At 37.9% G+C, this 22,977-nt stretch overlaps 1 protein-coding gene across 1 annotated transcript in view; it reads left to right on the top strand.

The window, feature by feature from the left end:
• Positions 1-22,977, top strand: part of EPHA5 (EPH receptor A5) — a 123,426-nt gene that overhangs the window by 14,331 nt on the left and 86,118 nt on the right. The window contains exon 3 of the mRNA XM_070729368.1: positions 16,551-16,706. Coding sequence (XP_070585469.1) covers positions 16,551-16,706 — 156 coding nt within the window. The remainder of the gene's footprint in view (positions 1-16,550; positions 16,707-22,977) is intronic.

Raw genomic sequence — 22,977 nt, 5'->3', positions numbered from 1 at the left:
CTGAGAAAGTTCTCATCTATCAGAAAGTTATAGTGAGTTGGTTGCTAAAGAAGGAAACCTCTACATTCCATTCTTACAAGGTTATGATCAAATGTAAAAAGTAAAAGAAAGCAAAAATAAAGTGTATGTTGCTGGACAACTATAACAAAGCTCATGTTGCTTGGTCCCCAGGCCTTCTGTGAGTGTTAAAAAAATGAGAGGCAACTATATAACTGACTCTGAGTGTCAGTTGCTTCTCCTCACTGGCTTTAGGTTCTCTTGTATGGCTGAGTGGTCGGCTTGGGAGGAGACCAAGGCCTGAGGTCCGAATGGTCAAGGAGCAGAGTACTGAGTGCCTCTGGGGTAAGGGATGCCTTATGAGGCTAGTGCAGATGGGTTTTGGCCTCCAAACCTGTGGGACCTCAAGGACCTGAATATTTGTTTCACAATTGCATTAGGGAGAGGAGGCTGGGGAGGAATCTTTAAGTGAAATATTTCATTTAATAGCGGTTGCAACATATGATTATAATAGATATGCAGGCATGTCAAAGATTATCTGTCATCCAAAGTCTTGTATAACTATAAAATTAAGTATTAAGTAAAAGTATATTGCTTTGCAATCTTATAATATTCAGTAGTTAGATTGAGCTATATGCGAGTTGATTTATTAAATTAATTCAACAAATTATGCTGAAGAATGGATTCATAAAACAATTTAACAATAATGATAGAAAACTATAAGAATCATTTATTTATTTAATAGATGTTTATCCTGCTTTTATTATTTTTATAATAAATCAAGGTGGCCAATTTTTGTATATAACAATTCTTCCTTTAATAATCGTTCCTTTCCCTCCCCACAATACCACTGTGAGGTGGATTAGGATAGAAGAGAGTGATTTGCTAAAGTGATTTGCTAAAAACAGGCCCAAGCAGGACTCTTGGTTTCTAAGGCTTCTTAATTCTTTAGGACTATTTGAACTTTTGAAGTTTTATAGGAAAGATGCTGCCTCAAAATATTTAGATAATGGAAGAAAATCAGTGCCAGGAGAGATAAAGTCATAACCATAATATTGTATTTTAATTCTGTTTGGAGCATATCTGAAACAATCTGAGATCTCTTTGTTAGTACCCTGGTGTGGGTTGATGTCACTCTCTCTGTGTATGCACAGAGATTCATTCACACAGATGAAAACAAATGCTTTAAATCAATGCTTCCCAAACTTTTTCCTTTATTAAACTCCTCCAAAAAACGTATGAAAAATAATATGACATTTAAATGTCCCTGTTGGATTTGATAATGAGTTTGTATTTCATTATCCAAAGAAAAACTACTTTTACCCAATTTTGAGAATTTTATCCAAATTTGGGAGACACTGCTTTAAATAATTACATTTTGATTGAATTATAGTAATCTAAATCCCAGAATCCTACCCATATTATTAATAGAACGAAGATTGTACCCTAAGGTATTATACAAAAACAGGTCAAGTTAGAGGTTTAAAAAAGACTTTTAATTTATTCTGCTGGGATTTAATTGCATAGCTCGGAAAAACATTGATGGAAAAAGCTGTGCATGGAAAGTACTGCATTTAGAAATAGTACCATTGGAAACATTAGTTGTCATTAATACCCTGGATGCATTTTTCCCGATTTAAATGGAAATGATGGGAAGAATAGTACGTCATTTTTTAAACACCATGACCCTGAAGTTCTTAATTAACTTTAATTATGCACTTTCCATAATATCCCCATTCAATTTGGTGCATTATTGTCTGATGCATCCCTGTAGAGAGAAAAAAAATAGCAAAAGGAATAGAATGAATTGTGATTATGGAAAATGGTATAGATTCTAAATTCTAGCATGACATTTTAGCTGCCAGCCTTGTGACAATCTGTATTCCTATCTTAACTGCTGCTGAATTAATTGATAGTTAAATTTATCATTCTAAAATGCACTATGGTGACACAGTGTTTAGAATGCAGTAATTGCAGGCTAATTCTGTAGACTGCCAGCGATTCAATTCTCACAGGCTCAAGGTTGGCTCATCCTTCCATCCTTCCAAAGTGGGTAAAATGAGGATCCAAATAGTTGAGGACAATGTACTGACTTTGTAAACTCTTAGAGAGGATTGTAAAGCACTATGAAGTGACATATAAATCTAAATGCTGTTTAGGCTCCCAAAAATAGAAATATGTTAGAATATTCATGACTGGGAGAGCTAATAGTAACAAAGGTAACAAAGTCAGCCAATTAATTGGCATACCAACTAAATCAGCCAATAGGAGCTAAATACATATGAGTCTGTGCAAAGAATCAAAACTGAAACTAGAAGGCTGGGTATGGCTCAGTCTGTCTCTTATCTCTCTGAACTCTGAAGTAGAAGCTGCTTGTAACTGCTATTGCAAGAAGAACTCGGCTAGTGGTATTGTAAATACTGTTATTCTTGTATATCAAGAGGTTTCTTGTGTAAATCAATCCTGCTGCATCAGTCTGCCTGTGTGTGCTTTTTGGATTTAATTTTCTGCAACAAACTCTGATAAGAGATCTCAGCAAATTGTAGATCTTTTCTACCGAATATGGAAAAATAGGTTTCAAATTATATAGAGAGAAATGTGCCAATCGTGAACTAAAAAAAGACAGATTTTATATGCTTTGCTTATTATGATTTGATATGTGTATCTTCATAAAAATATTGCTTGCTAATATAACAATATGATCCTAACACCTTTGAAGCAAAAGCTTCAATTAAGGATTAATGTTATAATTTGCTATGTCTACCTGTATTAAAATATTAATTTTGAAAGGTTAAAGTTGCCTAACTCAATGCCCCAGAAATGAATGTGATTTTGTTTCCTATTATCTGCCCCCCCCCCATAGGTTTCTCTAACATACAGGCTTGATGGCACAGTGGCTAAATGATGGTGGAGATGGTCTAGCAATTGAGTCCTAGCATTGCACAGGAAAGCTCCTGTCACTCTTCTCAGCTCCTGTCCATCTTGCAATTCGAAAGCATATTTTATGCAAATAGATAAACTTTGTTGGGGAGACAGATTGGTGTGCCGTGCAGTCAGATTCCTATGGATTTTGAATCTTCCTGACTGCAGCACTTATTTAGAAATTGGCTATGTAAAAGGAGGGGCCCTTGGACACCCACTTGTTGCTATGCAGTTTAATGATGTAGTGTAAGGAAATAAAATTGAAAAGTAGCTAACATCTGGCACCTCTGGCACCTAACAATGAAAGAGCAGCAAAAGAGGCAGTCAGACCATTAAGGAAAGCAAGTGCAGTGTCTTAGAGAAGCAATTGTTTGTGTTGTTAGTTCTTTCATAGCTTCCTCTGGAAAGCCAGCAGTGATGTTCATCCTCCAATAAAACAATGGGAAAGTGCCTGGTGGATTGGGGGCAAAGTGCCAGGATCATAGATGGGAGGGGAAAGAGGAGTGCATGGGAGTGGGAAGAGAGAGCAGAGGTGATGGGCATGGAAGTAGGGGGAAGAAAGTCTCCTCCCAATGGTTCCCTTTCTGAGGCAGATGGCACCCCTGGTGGATTTGGGGCAAAGTACCAGGATCATAGAAAGGGCAGGAAAGAGGAGCACATGGGAAGAAGAACGGAGAGGGCAATAATAATAATAATAATAATAATAATAATAATAATAATAATAATAATAATAATAATAACAATAATAATAATTGACCTTTATTACAGTCAAAGACCATCAATATAATTATAATAATAAAAAAAACCCACAACATCCAAGAACTGTTTCAGATTCTTAGAATCTAGATATTTTAATACCTCTTTGATCCTAGAGGGCGAGAATGATGGGCATGGGAGTAGCGGGAAGGAAGGCCTCTCCCAATGGCTCCCTCTCAGTGGCAGATGGTGTCCCCATGTGGATTTTGGACAAAATACTAGCATCATAGAACGGGAAGGAGGAGTGCATGGGAGGAGGAAAGGAGAGGGCAGGGATGATGAGCATGGGAGTAGGGGGAAAATGCCCCTCTCAATTGCTTTCTTTTAGAAAAACACTTCAAAACTTATAAATATCTGGGCAATGCTGGATTGTGGTTTTTAATAAATAACTCAAAGCGGTTATCGCAGCAATTTCCTCTTAATACATTTTGCAAATGCCTTAATAAGAGATAGTGAATCAGCTTATTAGGAATTTACAGTCAAGTTTGGTTACAGAGATTTTAATCCACCTTGAGTGCCTTCTCTCCATTTCACTTGACAGATAGTTTCTCAGAATCTTGTAGAGATTAAGCTTGCAATAAATATTTATATTCCTCTGAATTGCCTGAATCTCCTGATTTCCCCAACACTTGACACAAGCTATAATTTTATGCTATCATTGTCAATGCTGCAAGCAACAATAATATTAGGAACCTAAATTTGCAGCCACCACTATAGAGGGTGATAAAGGGCCAGCTATTTCTTCTCTCCGTTTTCTTCAAATTGGGAAATGTATAAAACTACCTAACATATATTCATCTGGCTAGTGTCCTGTTCAGCTTGAGCACATTATTTTATCCCCTGGTTAGGGCTGAAAAAATCTTTTTCAGAGGGTGTAGGAATGAAAACAAGCCTGCAAAGACTTAAGGTAGCTCTCATAACCTGGCTTTGTTTCAAAGCCTTGGTTACTGTTGTTTGGAGGGAAACTGTTGTGGTTTTTATTATTGTTTGATTGTTATTGTCAGGGCTGTGTGATTTTATATTTTTAATAGTTTTTACTATTCTTTTGGTTTTCTACCTTGCCCAGCATCTGTCAAAATTGGATGGCTTAATATGTGTAACCAACTGAACAATATTTTTTTTCTGTTCTGGAAATGAAAAAAAACCTTTGATCTATTACATTAAATTAAATAAATGAACATTTTAAAAAATAGCTTTATGAACAGGATTCACTAAAACCTTGGTATGAATATGCTCATTGTTAAATCAGAATTTAAAACACTTGGACTCTGTGTATCACTGCATTGACATAATGATAGAAATTATCAAAGATGATTTATAGGTGAAATTTGAAAAATTAGAATCTTGTGCAAAAGTTAATGAAACCTAATGGAATATATTAATGGAAAATAAGATGAATTTATAAGCATTATGAAAATACAGTTAGACATAGATGTGAATTTATTAAGTGATTGAATAAGACTTATTGAAATATAGAAGTGTGGATTTGGAGTGTTAATTATCAATTGGGTTTGGAACTAATTTAAATATTTGGAAGTAATTAATAGAGGCTATTAAGAGGAAAATGAGGAAAGTTTGAAATTGGCTTGTTCTTTTTTATTTACTTATTTTTAGTTTCTAGTATTAATAGGTTATATAATGGTTTTTAGCTTTAAAAAATATATAAAGAGAAGAAATAGGCACTATAGCTTAATGTTTAACAAGTTAGAAAGATTGTTTATATTAAATAAATGAAGAAATATTAATGATGAAATTCAGTTATAATATAATGTGGATGACAAAACTGGATGATAAAATTAATATGTAGGGAAATGAGTTATATTGAAAATTTCTGTGATACTGCTTTTGGGTGGACAACCATTTAAATATGAGCCAGCAGTGTGCAGCAGCTGCCAAAAAAGCTAACACAGTTCTAGGCTGCATTAACAGAGGGATAGAATCAAGATCACATGAAGTGTTAATACCACTTTATAAGGTCTTGGTAATACTGCATTCAGTTTTGGTCACCACAATGCAAAAAGGATATTGAGACTCTAGAAACAGCGCAGAGAAGAGTGACAAAAATGATTAGGGGACTGGAGGCTAAAGCATATGAAGAACAGTTGCAGGAACTGTGCACGACTAGTACAGTATAATGAAAAGAAGGATCAGGAGAGACATGATGGCAGTGTTCCAATATCTCAGGGTTTGCCACAAAGAAGAAGGAGTCAACCTATTCTCCAAAGCACCTGAGGATAGAACAAGAAGCAATGGGTGGAAAGTAAACAAGGAGAGAAGTAACTTAGAACTAAGGAGAAATTTCCTGACAGAACAATTAACTCATGAATGTGCTGAGCTGATGAAAATGACCCTTGAACTACAGGACAAAGAAGAATCAGAGTTCTATAAAGCAGTGTTTTTCAACCAGTGTGCCGTGGCACACTAGTGTGCCGTGAGACATGGTCAGGTGTGCCTTGGGGAAATTAAACATGGGTCCCCAAACTACCATTCCTGCCAGGATATCCCGTTTGTGTTCATCGAAACAGACCCAGGTTTCACACTACATGTGTATAAATACATTTAGAAACTATATTATTAACTATATGTATAATATACAACATAATATATGTGTTAGAGTGTCATTTTGTGTCATTTTGGTTGGTGGTGTGCCCCAGGATTTTGTAAATGTAAAAAATGTGCCGCGGCTCAAAAAAGGTTGAAAATCTGGCTGGATAAAAGACAATATACAACACCATCCTGATCCTTTTACCCTTCACCCAAACAATTATCCCACAAACTTATAAAATAACATTATGAATCATTGATAAAAGAATGAATAAATTCAAAACAGCAAAACTTAAACTCTAACTCAGTTTTAGAAACCAAAAACTTTCATCTATATTGTTAGCAAAGATCTTAAAAGCTGTAGAGTAATCAGGTCAACAGATCAGTTGACACTATTTACGACATTTGATAAATTTATAGATAAATTTATCTCTTCTTCTTTTTTAAAAAAAATTCCTCTTCTCTTTCCCTCCCCCTTTTTCTCTCTTTTTCTTTCTCTTTAGCTTTATTTTCTTCCTTATTTTCTTCCTTTATGTAAGCATGTTTTGATTTATAGCTGTATACTCTAAGTCAGTGTTTCCCAACCTTTTTTGAGTCGCGGCACATTATTCATATTTTCAAAATCCTGGGGAACATTGAAGGGGGCGGGGGGTGGGCTATAGAAAAGTTTGGACAAAAAACCCCTCTCTCTTCCTCCCTTTCGCTCTATTTCTCCCTCTTTCTCTCTTTTCCTTCCTTCCCTTCTTTCTCTCTCTCCATCCCTCTTTCTTTCTTTCTCTTTTTTGCTCTCTTTCTCTCTCCCTCCTCCCCTTCCTCTATGTCTTTCTCTCTCCCTTGCTCTCTCTCTCTCTCTCTCTTGCTATCTCTTTCTTGCTTTTTTCTCTCTTGCTCTCTCTCTCTTTCACTGTCTCTTGCTATATGTCTTTTTCTTTCTCTTTGCCTCTCTTGCTATCTCTCTTTCTTTCTCTCTCTTTCTTTCTCTCTCTCTCTTTCTCTCTCTTTCTTTCTCTCTCTCTCTGCCTCTCTTGCTATGTCTCTCTTTCTCTGCCTCTCTTGCTATGTCTCTCTTTCTCTCTCTCTCTCTCTCTGCCTCTCTTATATGCCTCTCTTTCTTTCCCTCTCTCTCTCAGCTGACTGCAAGAGGGAGCCCTGACGGCGGCAGCTGGACGTGCTGCTGGACGCCGTATATGCCAGGCCCGCAGCGCCAGCAATTACGGCGTCCAGCAGCACGTCCAATTGCCACCGTCGGTGCCTCCACCCTGGAGCTCTCCCAGCGACTGCCTGCGGCCGCTGCCATCTCCCCGCCATCTCCCCGCGACTGCATCTCCCTGCGACTGCCATCTCCCCACGACTGCCTGCGGCCGCTGCAGCCACCCCCCCCGCTCCCACCGCCACCTCCCCGCGACTGCCTGCGCCGCTGCAGCCGCCACCCTCCCCCCGCTCCCACCGCCAGTGCCCTCCTGCCGGGCCCCAAAGGACACTTGCCGCCGACGCCAGGGAAGCTCCAGCTGGGCGGGGCGCTGCTGGTGCCTCCGACCTCCCGGCTTCCTGCCTCGATGCCGCGGTCTCTGGCGCTCTCCTGCTGGGCCCCAAAGAAGGAAGGCAGGGAAGAAGGAAGCAATGAAGCTCTCCTTCTTCCTGCCTTCCTTCTTTGGGGCCCAGCAGGAGAGCGCCAGAGACCGCGGCATTGGGCAGGAGCCGGGAGGTCGGAGGCACCGGCAGCGCCCCGCCCAGCTGGAGCTTCCCTAGCTTCGCGGCACACCTGGCCGTGTCTCGCGGCACAGTAGTGTGCCGCAGCACACCGGTTGGGAAACGCTGCTCTAAGTTCATATACATTTGTTCTGAGTCTGAGGGGGGCGGCATACAAATCTAATAAAATATTGTTATTATTATTAATATTATTATTATTATTATTATTATTGTTGTTGTTGTTGTTAATTATTGTACCAATATTCACATAGTCCTTTTGCTTTATGTATCCCCTCCCCTATTTATTTTCAATAAAGATTATATTTTCTTTTAAAAAAATAGAACTAAGGAGAAATTTCCTGACAGTTAGAACAATTAATCAGTGGAACAGCTTGCTTCCAGAAGTTGTGAATGTGCCAACACTGGACGTTTTTAAGCAGATGACGGATAACCATCTGTCTGAAGAAGTGTAGGGTTACCTGACTAAGCAGGGGGTTGGACTGGAAGACCTCCAAGGTCCCTTCCAACTCTATTGTTGTTGTTGCTGTTGTATAAGAAAGAAAATGAAATACAAAAATAAAAATAATCCAAACCTTACAACATGGCAAGTAAGAACACTACATCTTACAAATCTGTCTTTAGGATCATTTGAACATATCAATTCCATCAATTCATCTAGCCATCCACTCTGCTATTTTTATATTACCAAACAATTCCACATAGTTGTCTGTTTTTACTATGATCCAGTCTACCTTTTCATGATTGGCAAAGAATGAATCTATCAAAATAGCCCAATTTCATTGCTTACTTTTTTTTTTTTTAATAAATTTTTTATTAATTTTCTTAAAATAAACAGACACACATACAAACATTAAACCTAAAGTGGGGGTACATTTCCCCCGCTTCTCTTGAAAGTATAAATTCAAATACAGAAAAAGAATACATAGTTGAATATATGTTGAATATTAAAAAGTCTAGTAAATTTAGGTTAGAATTTTCAAAATCTTAAGTACTATGCATATATAAACTAAAATTCTTAATATGTTGCTTATACATAAACTAATATACCATAATCATCAAACAATGCATTTAATCTAATTTTTACTACTATACGTGTATAAACCAAAGTTCTTTATATGTTGCTTGTACATAAACTAATATACCATAATCATCAAACATTTAATACATTTAAACTAGTTTTAACTACTATACGTATATAAACCAAAATTCTTAATATGTTACTTGTACATAAACTATTATACCATAATCATCAAAAAATACATTTAAACTAATATTAACATTGTTATCACCTAGGTAAAAACAAATACAAAAGATTAACTAAAAATAAATTTGTATATCTTATTTTTTCTTGTCTATCCATTTATAAACATTGTTCCATGTTTCATAGAATTTAGTATCTTCTTGATCATTTAATCGTCTTGTCATCATATCCATTTCAGCGCAATCTAATATTTTAGCTATAACTTCTTCTTCCTTGGGGATTTCTTCCCCCTTCCAATTTTGCGCATATATTATTCTAGCCGCAGTTAGTATGTGTATAATTAAATAAAGAATTTCTTTCTTATAAGTCTGGTTGGTAATTCCTAGTAGATAAAATTCCGGGGTATTTTCTATATCTTGCTTTACTATTTCTTTTATTATTTTCTCTAACATCTTCCAGTATGTTTTAGCTTTACCACATGTCCACCATTGATGGCAGTAGGTTCCTATTTCATTCTTGCATTTCCAACATAGTGGGGATGTTTTGGGAAACATTTTTGCTATCCTATTTGGTGGGAGATGCCACCTGTAGAACATTTTAATTTGATTTTCTTTTAATGAAACTGATTTAGTCATTTTCCAGTTATTAATCCAAACTTTCTCCCATGTGTCGATGTCTATTTCCTTGCCAATATTTCTGCACCATCTTATCATGGTGTCTTTTAAGGTCAACTCTATATTTTTATGAGCAATGAGGAATTTATATATTTTACCTATCATTTTTGTTGGATTAGTAGTGATTAGATTACTTAGCAAATTTTTACTTTTATTAAAAATATAAAGAGTTTTATCCTTCTGGTATCTAGATCGGATCTGGGCGTAATGCCACCAGTCTATTGTTATCCCTTCTTCTTGTAATTTAATCCTAGATTTTAACTTCATCTGGTCATTTAACAATTCTATATATCTAAAAAATATTTTCTTGTCTTTTATAGACTTCGGATGTGTTATTGCTTCTAGGGGGGCAAGCCATTCTGGGATATTTAGAAAGTGATTTTTCCTTATGTTTTTCCAAACCTCTAATAGGTACTTCCTTAATGTATGTCTTTTAAAATATGAGTGATTTTTTTCCTTGTCGTACCATATAAATGCGTGCCATCCAAGCATAAGATCATGTCCTTCTAAATTTAATATTCTTTTATTCTCTAAAGTTATCCAATCTCTAATCCATGTTAATGCGGCAGCCTGGTAGTATAATTTCCAATTTGGAAGGCCAAATCCTCCTCTTTCTTTAATATCTTCTAAACAATTTATTTTTATCCTTGCTTTTTTCCCTTGCCATATAAATTTTTTAACTAGATTTGTCAAAGTTTTAAAAAAGATTCCCCCTGGATTTATTGGAATTACCTGGAAGAGAAATAAAACCTTAGGTAAAATATTCATCTTGATTGTTGCAACTCTTCCTAGAAATGATATTTTCAGGTTATTCCACGTTGCTAAATCTTTTTTAATTTCTGTTAGTAATTTTGTATAGTTATCATTTTTTAATGTTATTGTTTTCGCTGTTAGATTTATTCCTAGGTATTTTACTTTTTTAACAATCTTTATTCCGGAAATGCTTCTAATTTGGTTTCTTGTGTTTTGCTCATATTTTTAGTTAAAAAATGTGTTTTACTTTTGTTTATCTTTAAACATGCTACCTTTCCATATTGTTCAATAGCTTGAAGTAATGTGGGAACTGTTGTTATCGGTTCTTCAATTATAAACGTTAAGTCATCTGCAAAGGCTTGGACTTTATAAGTTTCATCTCCTACAGTTGGACCTTTTATTTTAGGATCTGCTCTTATTTTAATCAATAGAGTTTCAAGAATCATAATGAATAGCAATGGTGATATAGGACAACCTTGACGAACTCCCTTATTTATCTCAAGTATTGGTAGTTGGTTATTATTCAATATTATATTAGTTGTTTGTTTTGAATAAATAGTATCTATTAAATTAACAAATTTTGGGCCAAATCTCATTTTATTTAATTGCATTTTTATAAATATCCAGTTGACATTATCAAAGGCCTTTTGGGCGTCTAAGAACATTAAGGATGCTGTCTTCCCTGGATATTGTTCATAGTACTCTAGTGTATTTATAACTGTTCTGAGGTTATTTTTGATTTGTCTCCCTGGTAGAAACCCATTTTGATCTTGGTGTATTATTCCATTTATGACTCTTTTAAGTCTGTCTGCATAAATAGCAATAAATATCTTGTAATCTACATTTAGTAATGATATAGGCCTGTAATTTTTAATTTTTTCTGGCTCTGTGCCTGGTTTGTGTATTAAAGTTGTTAGTGATTCTGACCAAGATTTAGGAATTTTACCCTCGAGTCTACATAGATTGAAAATTTCTAACATATTATTTCTTATTGTTTCATTTTCTATTTTATACCATTCTGCCGGTATGGCGTCTGGGCCCGTGGCCTTATTATTTTTCTGTTTTTTAATTATTATTAGGAGTTCTTCCATTGTTATTGGTCCATCCATGGTGGCCTGTTGGTCCTCTGTTATTTGTGGTCATTTTGAAGATTGTAGATAGTTAAAAACTTCATCTTCGCTAATATTATCTTTTGCATATAGATCTTTATAAAAATTATACACGATGTCTGCCTTTCCTTCTGTATCATATTTTATTATACCATCTTTGTCTTCTAGTTTTTAAATTAATTTTGATTGTCTCTGTTTTCCAAGTTTATATGCTAGCCATCTGCCTGGTTTGTTTGCAAGTTCAAAATAGTGTTGCTTTGCTCTTTTAATTTTTTCAGTTATCTGATTTTGTTCTATGATTCTAATTTTATGTTTAATTACATTTATTTCTGTTTTTAAATCTCTATTCTTAATATGTTGCTGCGATAAAAATTCTAGTTGTTTTAATTCATTTGTTAATTGTACATACTTTAGTTTGTTTTCCTTGTTATATTTTGCTGTGTAGGATATTGTTAATCCTCTTATATAGGCTTTAACTGTATCCCATACATTTTGTGGAGTGGTGTCGGAATTTTTATTAATTTCAAAAAATATTTTTAATTCTTTCTCAATCCAGTCCTTATATTTGTTATCATTTAAAATGTTTCTATTCATCCGCCAGTTGTTCTGTTTATTATTCATTCTCATAGTGACCACTATTGGATTGTGATCAGCCCATGTATTAACATCTATCTCGACCTCTTTTATTTGTTCTGCAACCATTTTTGGTGCCCATACCATGTCTATTCTTGTCCAAATTTTGTGGGGGTTGGAGTAGAAGGTATATTGTCTCTTGTGAGGGTATCTTTCCCTCCAGATATCATTTAATAATAGTTCAGCTTTCATTTTTTGAAAAGTACTAGGTAGTAAATTCCTTCTTGTTTTTTTTACTTTTTTCCTTTTATTGTTACCTCCCCCCCCCTGAGTGGTCTAGTTGTCTATTCGCGATAGCGTTAAAATCACCAATTATTAATACATTTTCAATAGCTAGTTCTATTATTGTTTGGTGTAGATTTTTGTAAAATGTCATTTGATCTTCATTAGGGGCATAGATAGAAGCAATAACTAGAGGTCTAGGTTCAATATCAACTTGTACAATCAATATTCTACCCTCATTATCCTTAAATATTTGTTTGGAATTTATAGAATTCTCAACATACATCACTACTCCTCTTTTTTTTTGATCTGCTAATGCAGCATACATTTTTCCAATTTTGGGATTCAACAGTAATTTTTGGTTATTTTTTTTAATATGCAATTCTTGTAATATTGCAATTTGAGCGTTTTGATTTCTGATTTTAGAAAAGATTTGTTTCCTTTTCCTTGGTTCATTAAGTCCATTAACATTTACAGAAAAGATTTTTAAGTCTTTACTTATTGTCATTTAATAGGTTTTTTGGTTTCTCGCTGAGGTTGAACTCTTCTGGCACCTTGGTCCTGCTCAATTATCTGAGCAGTCGCCCCCAAATCTTCTTCTTGTTGAATTGCTGGTTTTTCCCCTGATTGGTGTTGTACTGGTTGTTGTTGGACCGCTTGTTGTTTAGCTGTATGGTCCAGATGGCTGATACCACTGTTTTCAAAGAAGTACATGGCTTGATCTATATTTTCCAGTTTGTATCTTGTAGAATGCCAAGTGAGAGATAGACCTTATGGAATGAGCCAACAGAAAGTTATATTTTCTTTAATCAAAATTCTAGTTAGGAAGTGATAGTCTCTTCTGCTTTCTCTGACACTTCTTGGAACTTGTTTTAATATTTTTATTTCAACTCCTTGATGTTGGAGTTTGGAGTTTCTTGACCAGTGGAGTATGTCATCTCTCAAAGCTTTTCTTGTGAACTTGATGTGTATCTCTCTCGGAAGATTGTGGCGACGAATGTAGCTATTTGAAGTTCTGTAAACTTCATCGATTTCTTTCAGTAGTGCTGTGGGATCCTCTTGGAGTATTCCTCCAATAGTTTCAGCCATAGTCATTTTTAAATCTTCATCTTTTTCCTCTTTTATATTCTGAAATCTTAGCCCATACGAAGCACGTTGCATCTCCAACTGAGTGATTGATTCATCATATCTTCTATATCTTGCATCAGCTCTACCTTCAAGGTAGTCCATTCTTTTTTTGGTTTTGTCAGACTTCTCTTCAACTTTTTTAACTCGGTCATCACTTTCTTGTAATGTTTGTTGCATCTCCTTTATCTGGTCTTTCATCTCTCCCATGTCAACTTTCAATTGAGCCATCTCCGTTTTAAATTCTGCCAACTCTGATTTTATAGCTTTTCTTTGTTGTGTTGCATCTTCTTTTATAGCCTCTCGTTGTTGGGTTGCATCTTCTTGAGATTTAAACATAAAGTCTTTCAAAGTATTTAAGGTTTCTTGTAATGTTGCAAAGTTGGACTGCATTGTTTTGTCTTTGTCTTTCTCCTTGGTAGACATGGTTAACACCTGGTGCGACGGGGAAGGATGCGGTGACCCTTGTGGGGAAGGAATTGTTGCTGTAGTTTGTTTTTTGACCGTTTTAACAAAAGTTGAGGTACTTGACATTATCAAATTTGAATCCACTATTTGAAATTTAAAATTACTTTCAATTTATATGTAGTGAAAGGAAAAGAATTCCTATAAATTCCAAACCTGTTCAATTTATCTTGTTAACAATTTCCCTTCAAATATAACTATACTGTATATATCAATCCAATTACTAACAAAATTCAAAATATATTATTATTTTTAAAACTTTAGATATGCAATATCAAAAAAACCAGGTGTAAAACTTTTAAAAGTAAGAAAGAAATAAGAGCTAAAAAGAAGTAGTCTGATAAGAGGACAAAATAGATGAAAAAGAATAACTATTCATAAAAGGTAGAAGGGAACATAGAAAAAAGAATTTATGGGAGAGAAAAAGGAAAGGGAGAGAGGGAAGAAGAGAAAATTAGTAACAAGAGTGGAGGAAATTATTCTAGGGGAGAGAAAAAAGAAGGAGGTGGTATTTTAATTCCACTAAGAAAGAGCAGGAAACCAAGGTTTATTAACAATGCATATGCTTCAAATCAATTTTCTTTTGAAAAATAGCAGTGCACAGAAGAAGAAAAGAAAAGAATCTAAAAGAGACCAGGAAGGAAAATAGTTTTTCTAAAAGACAAAATATCAATATTATATACTTATGTTCTTCTTATAAGTCGAGTAGTTGTGCTGGGAAGTAAAGGTTGTAAATCCAAGTGTCAAGGGATAGAGTTATATTTAGTTCCAATTTCAAATTCAAAGGCAAAGTCAAGTTAAAAGTTTTCGTTTGCTTAGAATAAAGTAAGTTTATTTTCCAAGTTCAAGACAGAAGTAGAGAGGCAAATCCTAAGATGGAGTCAGGTTAAGTTTCGTACAGCAAAGCAGATGTTGGGAAATTCTCAGCAAATAATCCAAAAACGATCAGCAAGTAATCCAAATGCATTAATCCAGAAGTAAATAATCCAAAAGAAAGGTTGAATAAACTCTTTATGATCTAATATTTCAGATCCTTTTATTTTCCATTTATTTTCTAGTTATTACGTTGTTTCGTTATTGTAAAAAATCAACAAGGTGAGAAGAAAGGCAGCAAAACTGTGTTCCTCCGCTGTCAGAATTTAAGCCCGGAACACTATAATTTTAACGATCTAAAAAAAACGAATTCCAATCATCGTTGCAGATTTCCTTTAACGATTTAAATTTTCTATATAGTCATATCGAATTTAAATTATTTTATTAATCCATAGAGTAAAGAAAATATTTTTTAAATTCCAAAGTTCAAGTTCAAGATGGAAAAAACGAAAGTGAAAAAATTAGATTCGGCTGTTATTTGCGGATGAATCCAAAAGAAAAACTTTCACCTTCGCCTTATTGAAAAAAACCCTTTCACTTGAAACTTTCACTGCGATCAAATCTTCTGTTTTTAAACATGAAACATTCGGCACTGGCCGAATCCTCCTAAGCAAGGAAGATCGGTTCTCCCTTCTCCGAAGCTGCGGGGCGAACCGCTGCCTCCGGAGCTTCAGCGACGGCTCCTCGGACAGAGGGGAGCCCCCTGTTCTGGGATCGGGCCATCCGAGCCCGATCCGATCGCAATTTGCGACCTTCGGAGGGGTAGAAGGAATCTCGGGGCAGAGCGCTGCCGAAGAGATCCCGCTGCAGTCTCCTCCAGACCGGAAGTCGCCCAATTTCATTGCTTACTAAAGTATTTCCATGTACAGTGGTACCTCTAGTTATGAACTTAATTCGTTCCGTGACCAGGTTCTTAAGTACAAACATTCTTAAGTAGAAACAATTTTTCCCATAGGAATCAATGTAAAAGCAAATAATGCGTGCAAACCCATTAGGAAAGAAATAAAAGCTTGGAATTTGGGTGGGAGGAGGAGGAAGAGGAGGAGGACAGTCGCTGCCAAAGGAAGAAGGTGAGGTGGGCGCCCCCGGGAGGCAACCTCGAGCCAGGTGTATGGGAGGCAGCGTGAGGGAGTCACCACAGCGAAGTGGTTTATTTCCTCTCCAAGCGCCCAGAGAAAGGAAAACGCTCCGTTCGCTCTGGACTGCCAAAGCCTCCTTAAGAACCACCGAAAGGCTTCTCTGGCAGCCGAGAAAAGCCCGAGATGGCCAGGATTAAAGGGGGAATGGCAGGAAATTGGCTGGGCCTTGGTGCCACTCTCAAATTTCCTGGGAAATTTTTCTGGGCTTGGGTTCTTAAGTAGAAAATAGTTCTTAAGTAGAGGCAAAAAAATATTGGGCACATGGTTCTTATCTAGAAAAGTTCTTAAGTAGAGGCATTCTTAAGTAGAGGTACCACTGTACTTTTTCTTTTCAACTAGAATTTGTTCCTGAAGATTTAATTATAGAAATGTATGCTAATGCTCCTAAGAAAACAATATCTCCTAACTATTGACTCTTCTCTTGCAGCATGCCAGCTGGGTTTCTTTAAGAATTCATCCCCAAGTCAAGGATGCACCAAATGCCCTCCACACAGTTTCACACAAGAAGAAGCATCAACATCGTGTATTTGCGAAGAGAATTATTTCCGAAAGAAATCTGATCCACTCACCATGGCTTGTACAAGTGAGTAATTGTTTTTAATGTACATAGTTATAAAATGGTTTTTGAGCCATTTAACTGGAAGTTTATCCATGGGAGAGTGTTATCATCCCAGAGCCTTTTTGTCTTAAGAAATCAGATCTTGAGCTTAAAATTTTGCAAAAAGACTAATGAAAAATAAATGATAGGAAGAAAAGTAAGTTTGGTAGAGGCACATCAGTTTCCTAAAGCCTTTTAAGGTAAAATTAGATGCCCAAAGCAGGTGGCAACAGTAAGTTGATCTTGGGTGATCTCAAGAAAGCTAAGTAGGGTTGAAACTTGTTAGTATTTGAATGAGAAATCACCAGGAGCATCCAGGGTAGTTTTAAGGTGTTTGAATGTGCAATATGGTAGGCATAGCACTATGATCAAAGCTTCACCCTTTTTATATGCATGTACTGTCACCAGTGGACTGAACGTTTAAGAAGACAATGACAAAGAATGACTTCATTGTTGTCAAGATAACTGTGGATAAATGCAAGTCCTTACCAAAAAATGAGTTCAACTCAAGTACAGTATTTCATTAATCTTTACACATTATCATCTTTGTCTTTATCTGTTTTATATGTGAATGAGGGACACAAAAATTGCAAATAGGACTTCATTTATTTATTGATTTGGATCTTAAATTAGGTTTTTTTTTTAAGTTGGATAGAATATTTCATATCTTCTGAAAGAAAAACCAAGAACATTATATTGAAATTCCCATCTACTTTAAATTCAGTCCACTTTGAAATGGTAGATTTCAGCAACTAAATCCCTTCTTCAGGCCTCTATGAAAGGACACTTGGTGGCCGTTTTTTGTTTGTTCAGGTTTTGGTATGCTGATCTTGTATTTCACAGGGCTTTTTATGCTTTGAAACTGATTCAGAAAGTACTTTGAACCTCAGACACCTGTTTTTGTTATGTAATAACTGTAGAAATTGTTCATTGACTTCGAACAATTTAAATTTACAAGTGGATGGGGCAAAAAACGTCTGGTACACAGGTAGTCCTTAAATTACAACCATTATTTTAAAGACTATTCAAAATGCAAGAGCACTGAAAAAAATGAGTTACAATCATTTTTCACACTTACAACTGCTGTGGTATTCCCATAATCATATGATACCGTATAAGGAAAACCTCTATAAGATGTTTTACCGATGGCATTATGCTCCCGCCAGGTTGGCTAAGATCTATCCTAATATAGATCCCATATGCTGGAAATGTAAAAAAGATTTTGGAACTTACTACCACATGTGGTGGCTATGCCTCCAGGCACATAATTATTGGCTGAAAATCAAAGGATGGATAAAAGATATACTGCAATTGGATTTAGAATTGGAACCAGAGACCTATCTTCTAGGGCAGTAGTTCTCAACCTTTCCAATGCCGTGACCCCTTAATACAGTTTATTATTTATTTATGTTGTGATTCAGCCTGAGGCTCCTCAGGGAACGGCTGGAACTCTGCCGGATCCATGCTCAGAGGGGGAGGACGATGAACAGGAGGGGGAGGACCAGGCAGAAGAGGAAGAGGAGGAGGGAGAGCAGCCTGAGACCCCCGGGGGGGGGGCTCTCCCCAGCGAGTAGCCTGGATTCATTAGATGAAGACGCCCAGGCTATCATAGATATGAGGCAGAGACAGGCAGCCCAAAGAAGGGGCCAATTAGCAAGGTATTTTCATCCCTGAATTGGTAACAGGGTTTGGGTGTGGTTCTCCTCAGCAGGGTTGAAAAGGCAGGCCCGCCCTTACTGTATTGTGGAGAGTTATCAATTGGGAGTCCTGTGACCTTGCTTCGATTCTTGGCGTCTCTGATCCTGTCTTGTGGCTTCGAAGGCTGAAGACTTGGGGGAGGCGTGGGTTTTATTACCTCCAGTGTTGTTTTTGCCAGCAAGAATCCTGTTTTATTGCCTGGCCGTCGTGAAACCTCTGTGAAGCTTCATAATGTTCCTGTCTGTAAGAACAGTTTTTGTTACCTGTGTTTGCTTTCAAATATATAAACTGCCTTTGCTTTTTACCAGTGTGTCTGACTACTCTTTTTAGTTGGTGTTGGCGTCTGGGGGGACCCAGACAGAACAATTTATTATTTATTTATTACAGTGGAACCCCGACATACGAGCAGCTCTACTTACGAGCTACTCGAGATACGAGCTGCGAGATTAGAGAAATTTTTGCTCGACTCACGAGCTCACATTCGAGATACGAGCCGAGAAGACCTGGGCTGGCTTGCTTTGCTTCTGAGCGGAAAAGCCGTGCGTGTGTTTTAAAACATCGGAGCCGGCATGGGGAGGCTCTCAATCAACCCCCGAGTCCGGGTTCGGGGCTCGGGGGCTGATTAAAAGCCTCCCCATGCCGGCTCCGATGTTTTAAAACACACGCGCGGCTTTTCCGCTGCCTCCTAAAGCGGGGAAGTTCGCCAGGAGGCAGCAGAAAAGCCGTGCGTGTGTTTTAAAACATCGGAGCCGGCATGGGGAGGCTCTCAATCAACCCCCGAGTCCGGGTTCGGGGCTCGGGGGCTGATTAAAAGCCTCCCCATGCCGGCTCCGATGTTTTAAAACACACGCGCGGCTTTTCCGCTGCCTCCTAAAGCGGGGAAGTTCGCCAGGAGGCAGCAGAAAAGCCGCGCGTGTGTTTTAAAACATCGGAGCCGGCATGGGGAGGCTCTCAATCAACCCCCGAGTCCGGGTTCGGGGCTCGGGGGCTGATTAAAAGCCTCCCCATGCCGGCTCCGATGTTTTAAAACACACGCGCGGCTTTTCTGCTGCCTCCTGGCGAACTTCCCCGCTTTAGGAGGCAGCGGAAAAGCCGCGCGTGTGTTTTAAAACATCGGAGCCGGCATGGGGAGGCTCTCAATCAACCCCCGAGTCCGGGTTGGGGGCTCGGGGGCTGATTAAAAGCCTCCCCATGCCGGCTCCGATGTTTTAAAACACACGCGCAGCTTCTTTGCTGACTCCTGGCGAACTTCCCCGCTTCAGCCGACGTCTTTTCCCCTCAGCCCTCGGGCTTGCACGCATTAATCGCTTTTACATTGTTTCCTATGGGAAACAATGTTTCGACATACGAGCTGTTCGACGTGCGAGCCTCCTTCCGGAACCAATTAAACTCGTAAGTCGGGGTTCCACTGTATTTAGATTTGTATGCCGCCCCTCTCTGCAGACTCGGGGCGGCTCACAGCAAAACAAAACAATTCATGACAAATCTAAACTATAATTTAAAATATTTAAAAAAAACCATTTACTAAACAAACATACCTACAAACATACCATGCATAAATTGTATATGCCCGGGGGAGATGTCTCAGTTCCCCCATGCCTGACGACAAAGGTGGGTTTTAAGGAGCTTACGAAAGGCAAGGGAGTAGTGGTGACCCCCAACCATAAGTCTAGTGCCAATTCTCCCAACAGAGCTTTAAGCTGATTGGCAGGAAGGTCACTCTAAACACCTGATTGGTCCTATTGTAAAAATATGTTCCAACGTGCCAGAATAGAAGCTTTAGTTCCTAACACCATGGGAAATTTGCCTTTTCCCATGGTGTTAGGTGACCCCTGTGAAATGGTTGCTTGACCCCCAAAGGGGTCCCGACCCCCAGGTGGAGAACCACTGTTCTAGAGCTTGTTAGAGGGCAATACCTAAAATCAGAATACTACCTGATCGTCCATATGATAACTGCAGCGAGATTAGCCTATGCACAAATGTGGAAAGATAATAACCTCCCAACAGATAATAAGATTATAAACAAACTCATGGATTGCGCTGAAATGTCCAGGCTCACTTTTGAACTACAAAATAAACAAGAGAAAGACTTTTACACAATTTGGGAAAATCTTTATGAATAGCTTGAAACCAGAAGAAATAACTAATAAACAAGTAAATAATATATGGATATAATTGATAACTATAAATATGGATTAGATAAAGCAATAAGGAGATATATAGAGCTTGCTTTTTGATTCACCAGGAATGCAAACAAAATGGAAATGACGTACTATGTAACCATTTTCTTTCTTTTTCTATTTTCTTTTCTCTCTTTTTGTCTCTGTATCCATCTTTCTCGTTTCTCTTTCTTTTCTTTCACTTGGTTTTCCCTTTTCCCCCCTTCTCCCTACCCTTTCTTTTCTTTCTCTTAATTACATGTTTGTAATAGTTGTTTATTATTCTTTGTGAATTGTATTGTTTTTCTATTTGTGAATAAAAACTTATTTAAAAAAATTACAAGTGGATAGGTATACATGGGGCAAAAACCTTCTGGTACACAGGTAGTCCTTGAATTACAAGAGTTATTTTAAAGACTATTCAAAATGCAAGAGCACTGTAAAAATGACTTACGATAATTTTTCACACTTACAACTGCTGTGGCATTCCCATAATCATATGATCAAGATCCAAACATTTGGCAAGTACAGTGATCCCCCGATTATCGCGAGGGTTCCGTTCCAAGACCCCTCGCGATAATCGATTTCTCGCGATGTAGCGGTGTGGAAGTAAAAACACCATCTGCGCATGCGTGCCCCTTTTTCCATGGCCGCGCATGCGCAGATGGTGTTTTTACTTCCGCACCTGGGAAGACCCAGCAGCTGAGGAGCCGCCTGCCTGCCCGCTTGTCCGCCGCTTTTCCGCTTGTCTGCAGCTCTGGGAGTTGAAGACCCAGGGAAGATTCCTTCGGCCGCCCACCAGCTGATCTGCTCGGCAGCGCAGTAGCAGCGAGGAGCCGAAGATGGGGTTTCCCCGTTGCCCACGCAAAGGGGAAACCCCATCTTCGGCTCCTCGCTGCTACTGCGCTGCCGAACAGATCAGCTGGTGGCCGGCCGAAGGAACCTTCCCTGGGTGCCACCCGCCGCTTGAGAGCAAGAGGGGGAGAGATAGAGAAAGAGAGAGAAGGAAAGAAAGAGATGAGAGAGGGAGGAAGAGAGTGTGAGAGAGGAAGAAGCAAGATAGAGAAAGAGAGAGAGAAAGAAAGATGAGAAAGGAAGGGAGTGACGTCATCGGGTGGAAAAATCGCGATATAGCGTTTCGCAAAGATCGAGATCGCGAAACTCGGGGGATCACTGTAACTCATATTTATGAGTTCCGGGTCAAATGGTTAGTTTTTGTGATCTTTTGACAAGCAAAGTCAGTGGGGAAGCCAGATTCACTTAACAACCATGTGACTAATTTGACAACTGCATTGATTCATTTAACAATTTTGGCAATCAAGGTCATAAAATGGGCAAAATTCACTTAACAGATCTTAGCAGCAGAAATTTGGGGCTCAAAAGTCAATTTATATGACTGAAAAGTCAACTTAAATACATTAAGTTGTATTATGATTTGTTTCTTCTGAGTTTGGCATAATATGTAAATTGTACCTTTATGGCATTTCTAATAAATCATGACTGAAAATATGCCTTCAATGTATATCAAATATTTTATGCTCTTCTCCTGGTGGGAATTACTATGTAATCTTTGTTAGAAAAAAATGTATAAACTAAATATACAGGAAGCAAACAAATAGTAATAAGTACAACTGCGTGTAGTGTAGGTACCCTATTTTTTGGAGTATAAGACACACTTTTTACCCCCCCCCCCCCCAAAGAGGGTGAAAACATGAGTGCATCTTATAGATTAAATATATCCCTACCCACCCACCCTCTCCCTTTGGCTTCTATCTCCCAGCAATTTTCCTCTGTGTAACAAACAGCACAGAGTCTGTTAAGCCAAGCAACTCATGATCAGCTTCCCGACTGTCAACTGACTGAGGCTGCAAGGCAAGTCACATGCTAAAATGAAAGTTTATTAATCATACTTATTTATTTATTAATCATACTTATAAGCCACCCAACTCCTTCCGGACTCCGGGTGGCTTACAACATGTAAAAATAATCTAAAACTCATTAAAAAACTATTCATATCATTTTAGTGGCCAGATCATGATGGTATCAAATTGATTCAATGGCCTAGGTCTGTCAACAAAGCCAGATCTTCATGGCCTTTCGGAAGGCTAGCAGACTAGGGGCAGTACGGACTTCAAGGGGAAGCTGGTTCCACAGAGCCACCACTACCACAGAGAAGGCCCTCCCCCCATCCCCGCCAATTGACACTGTCTAGCTGATGGGACCCTGAGAAGGCCAATCTTGTGGGCCCTTAGCAATCACTGGGAGCTGTATGGCAGGAGGTGGTCCCAAAGATAGTATGGCCCTAATCCATGTAGGGCTTTATAGGTGATAACCAACATCGTGAAATAATAATAATAATAATAATAATAATAATAATAATAATAATAATAATAATAATT

Source organism: Erythrolamprus reginae, chromosome Z (assembly GCF_031021105.1).
Source record: "Erythrolamprus reginae isolate rEryReg1 chromosome Z, rEryReg1.hap1, whole genome shotgun sequence".
Taxonomy (NCBI): Eukaryota; Metazoa; Chordata; class Lepidosauria; order Squamata; family Dipsadidae; genus Erythrolamprus; species Erythrolamprus reginae.
This window is presented reverse-complemented; position numbering and strand designations above follow the sequence as displayed.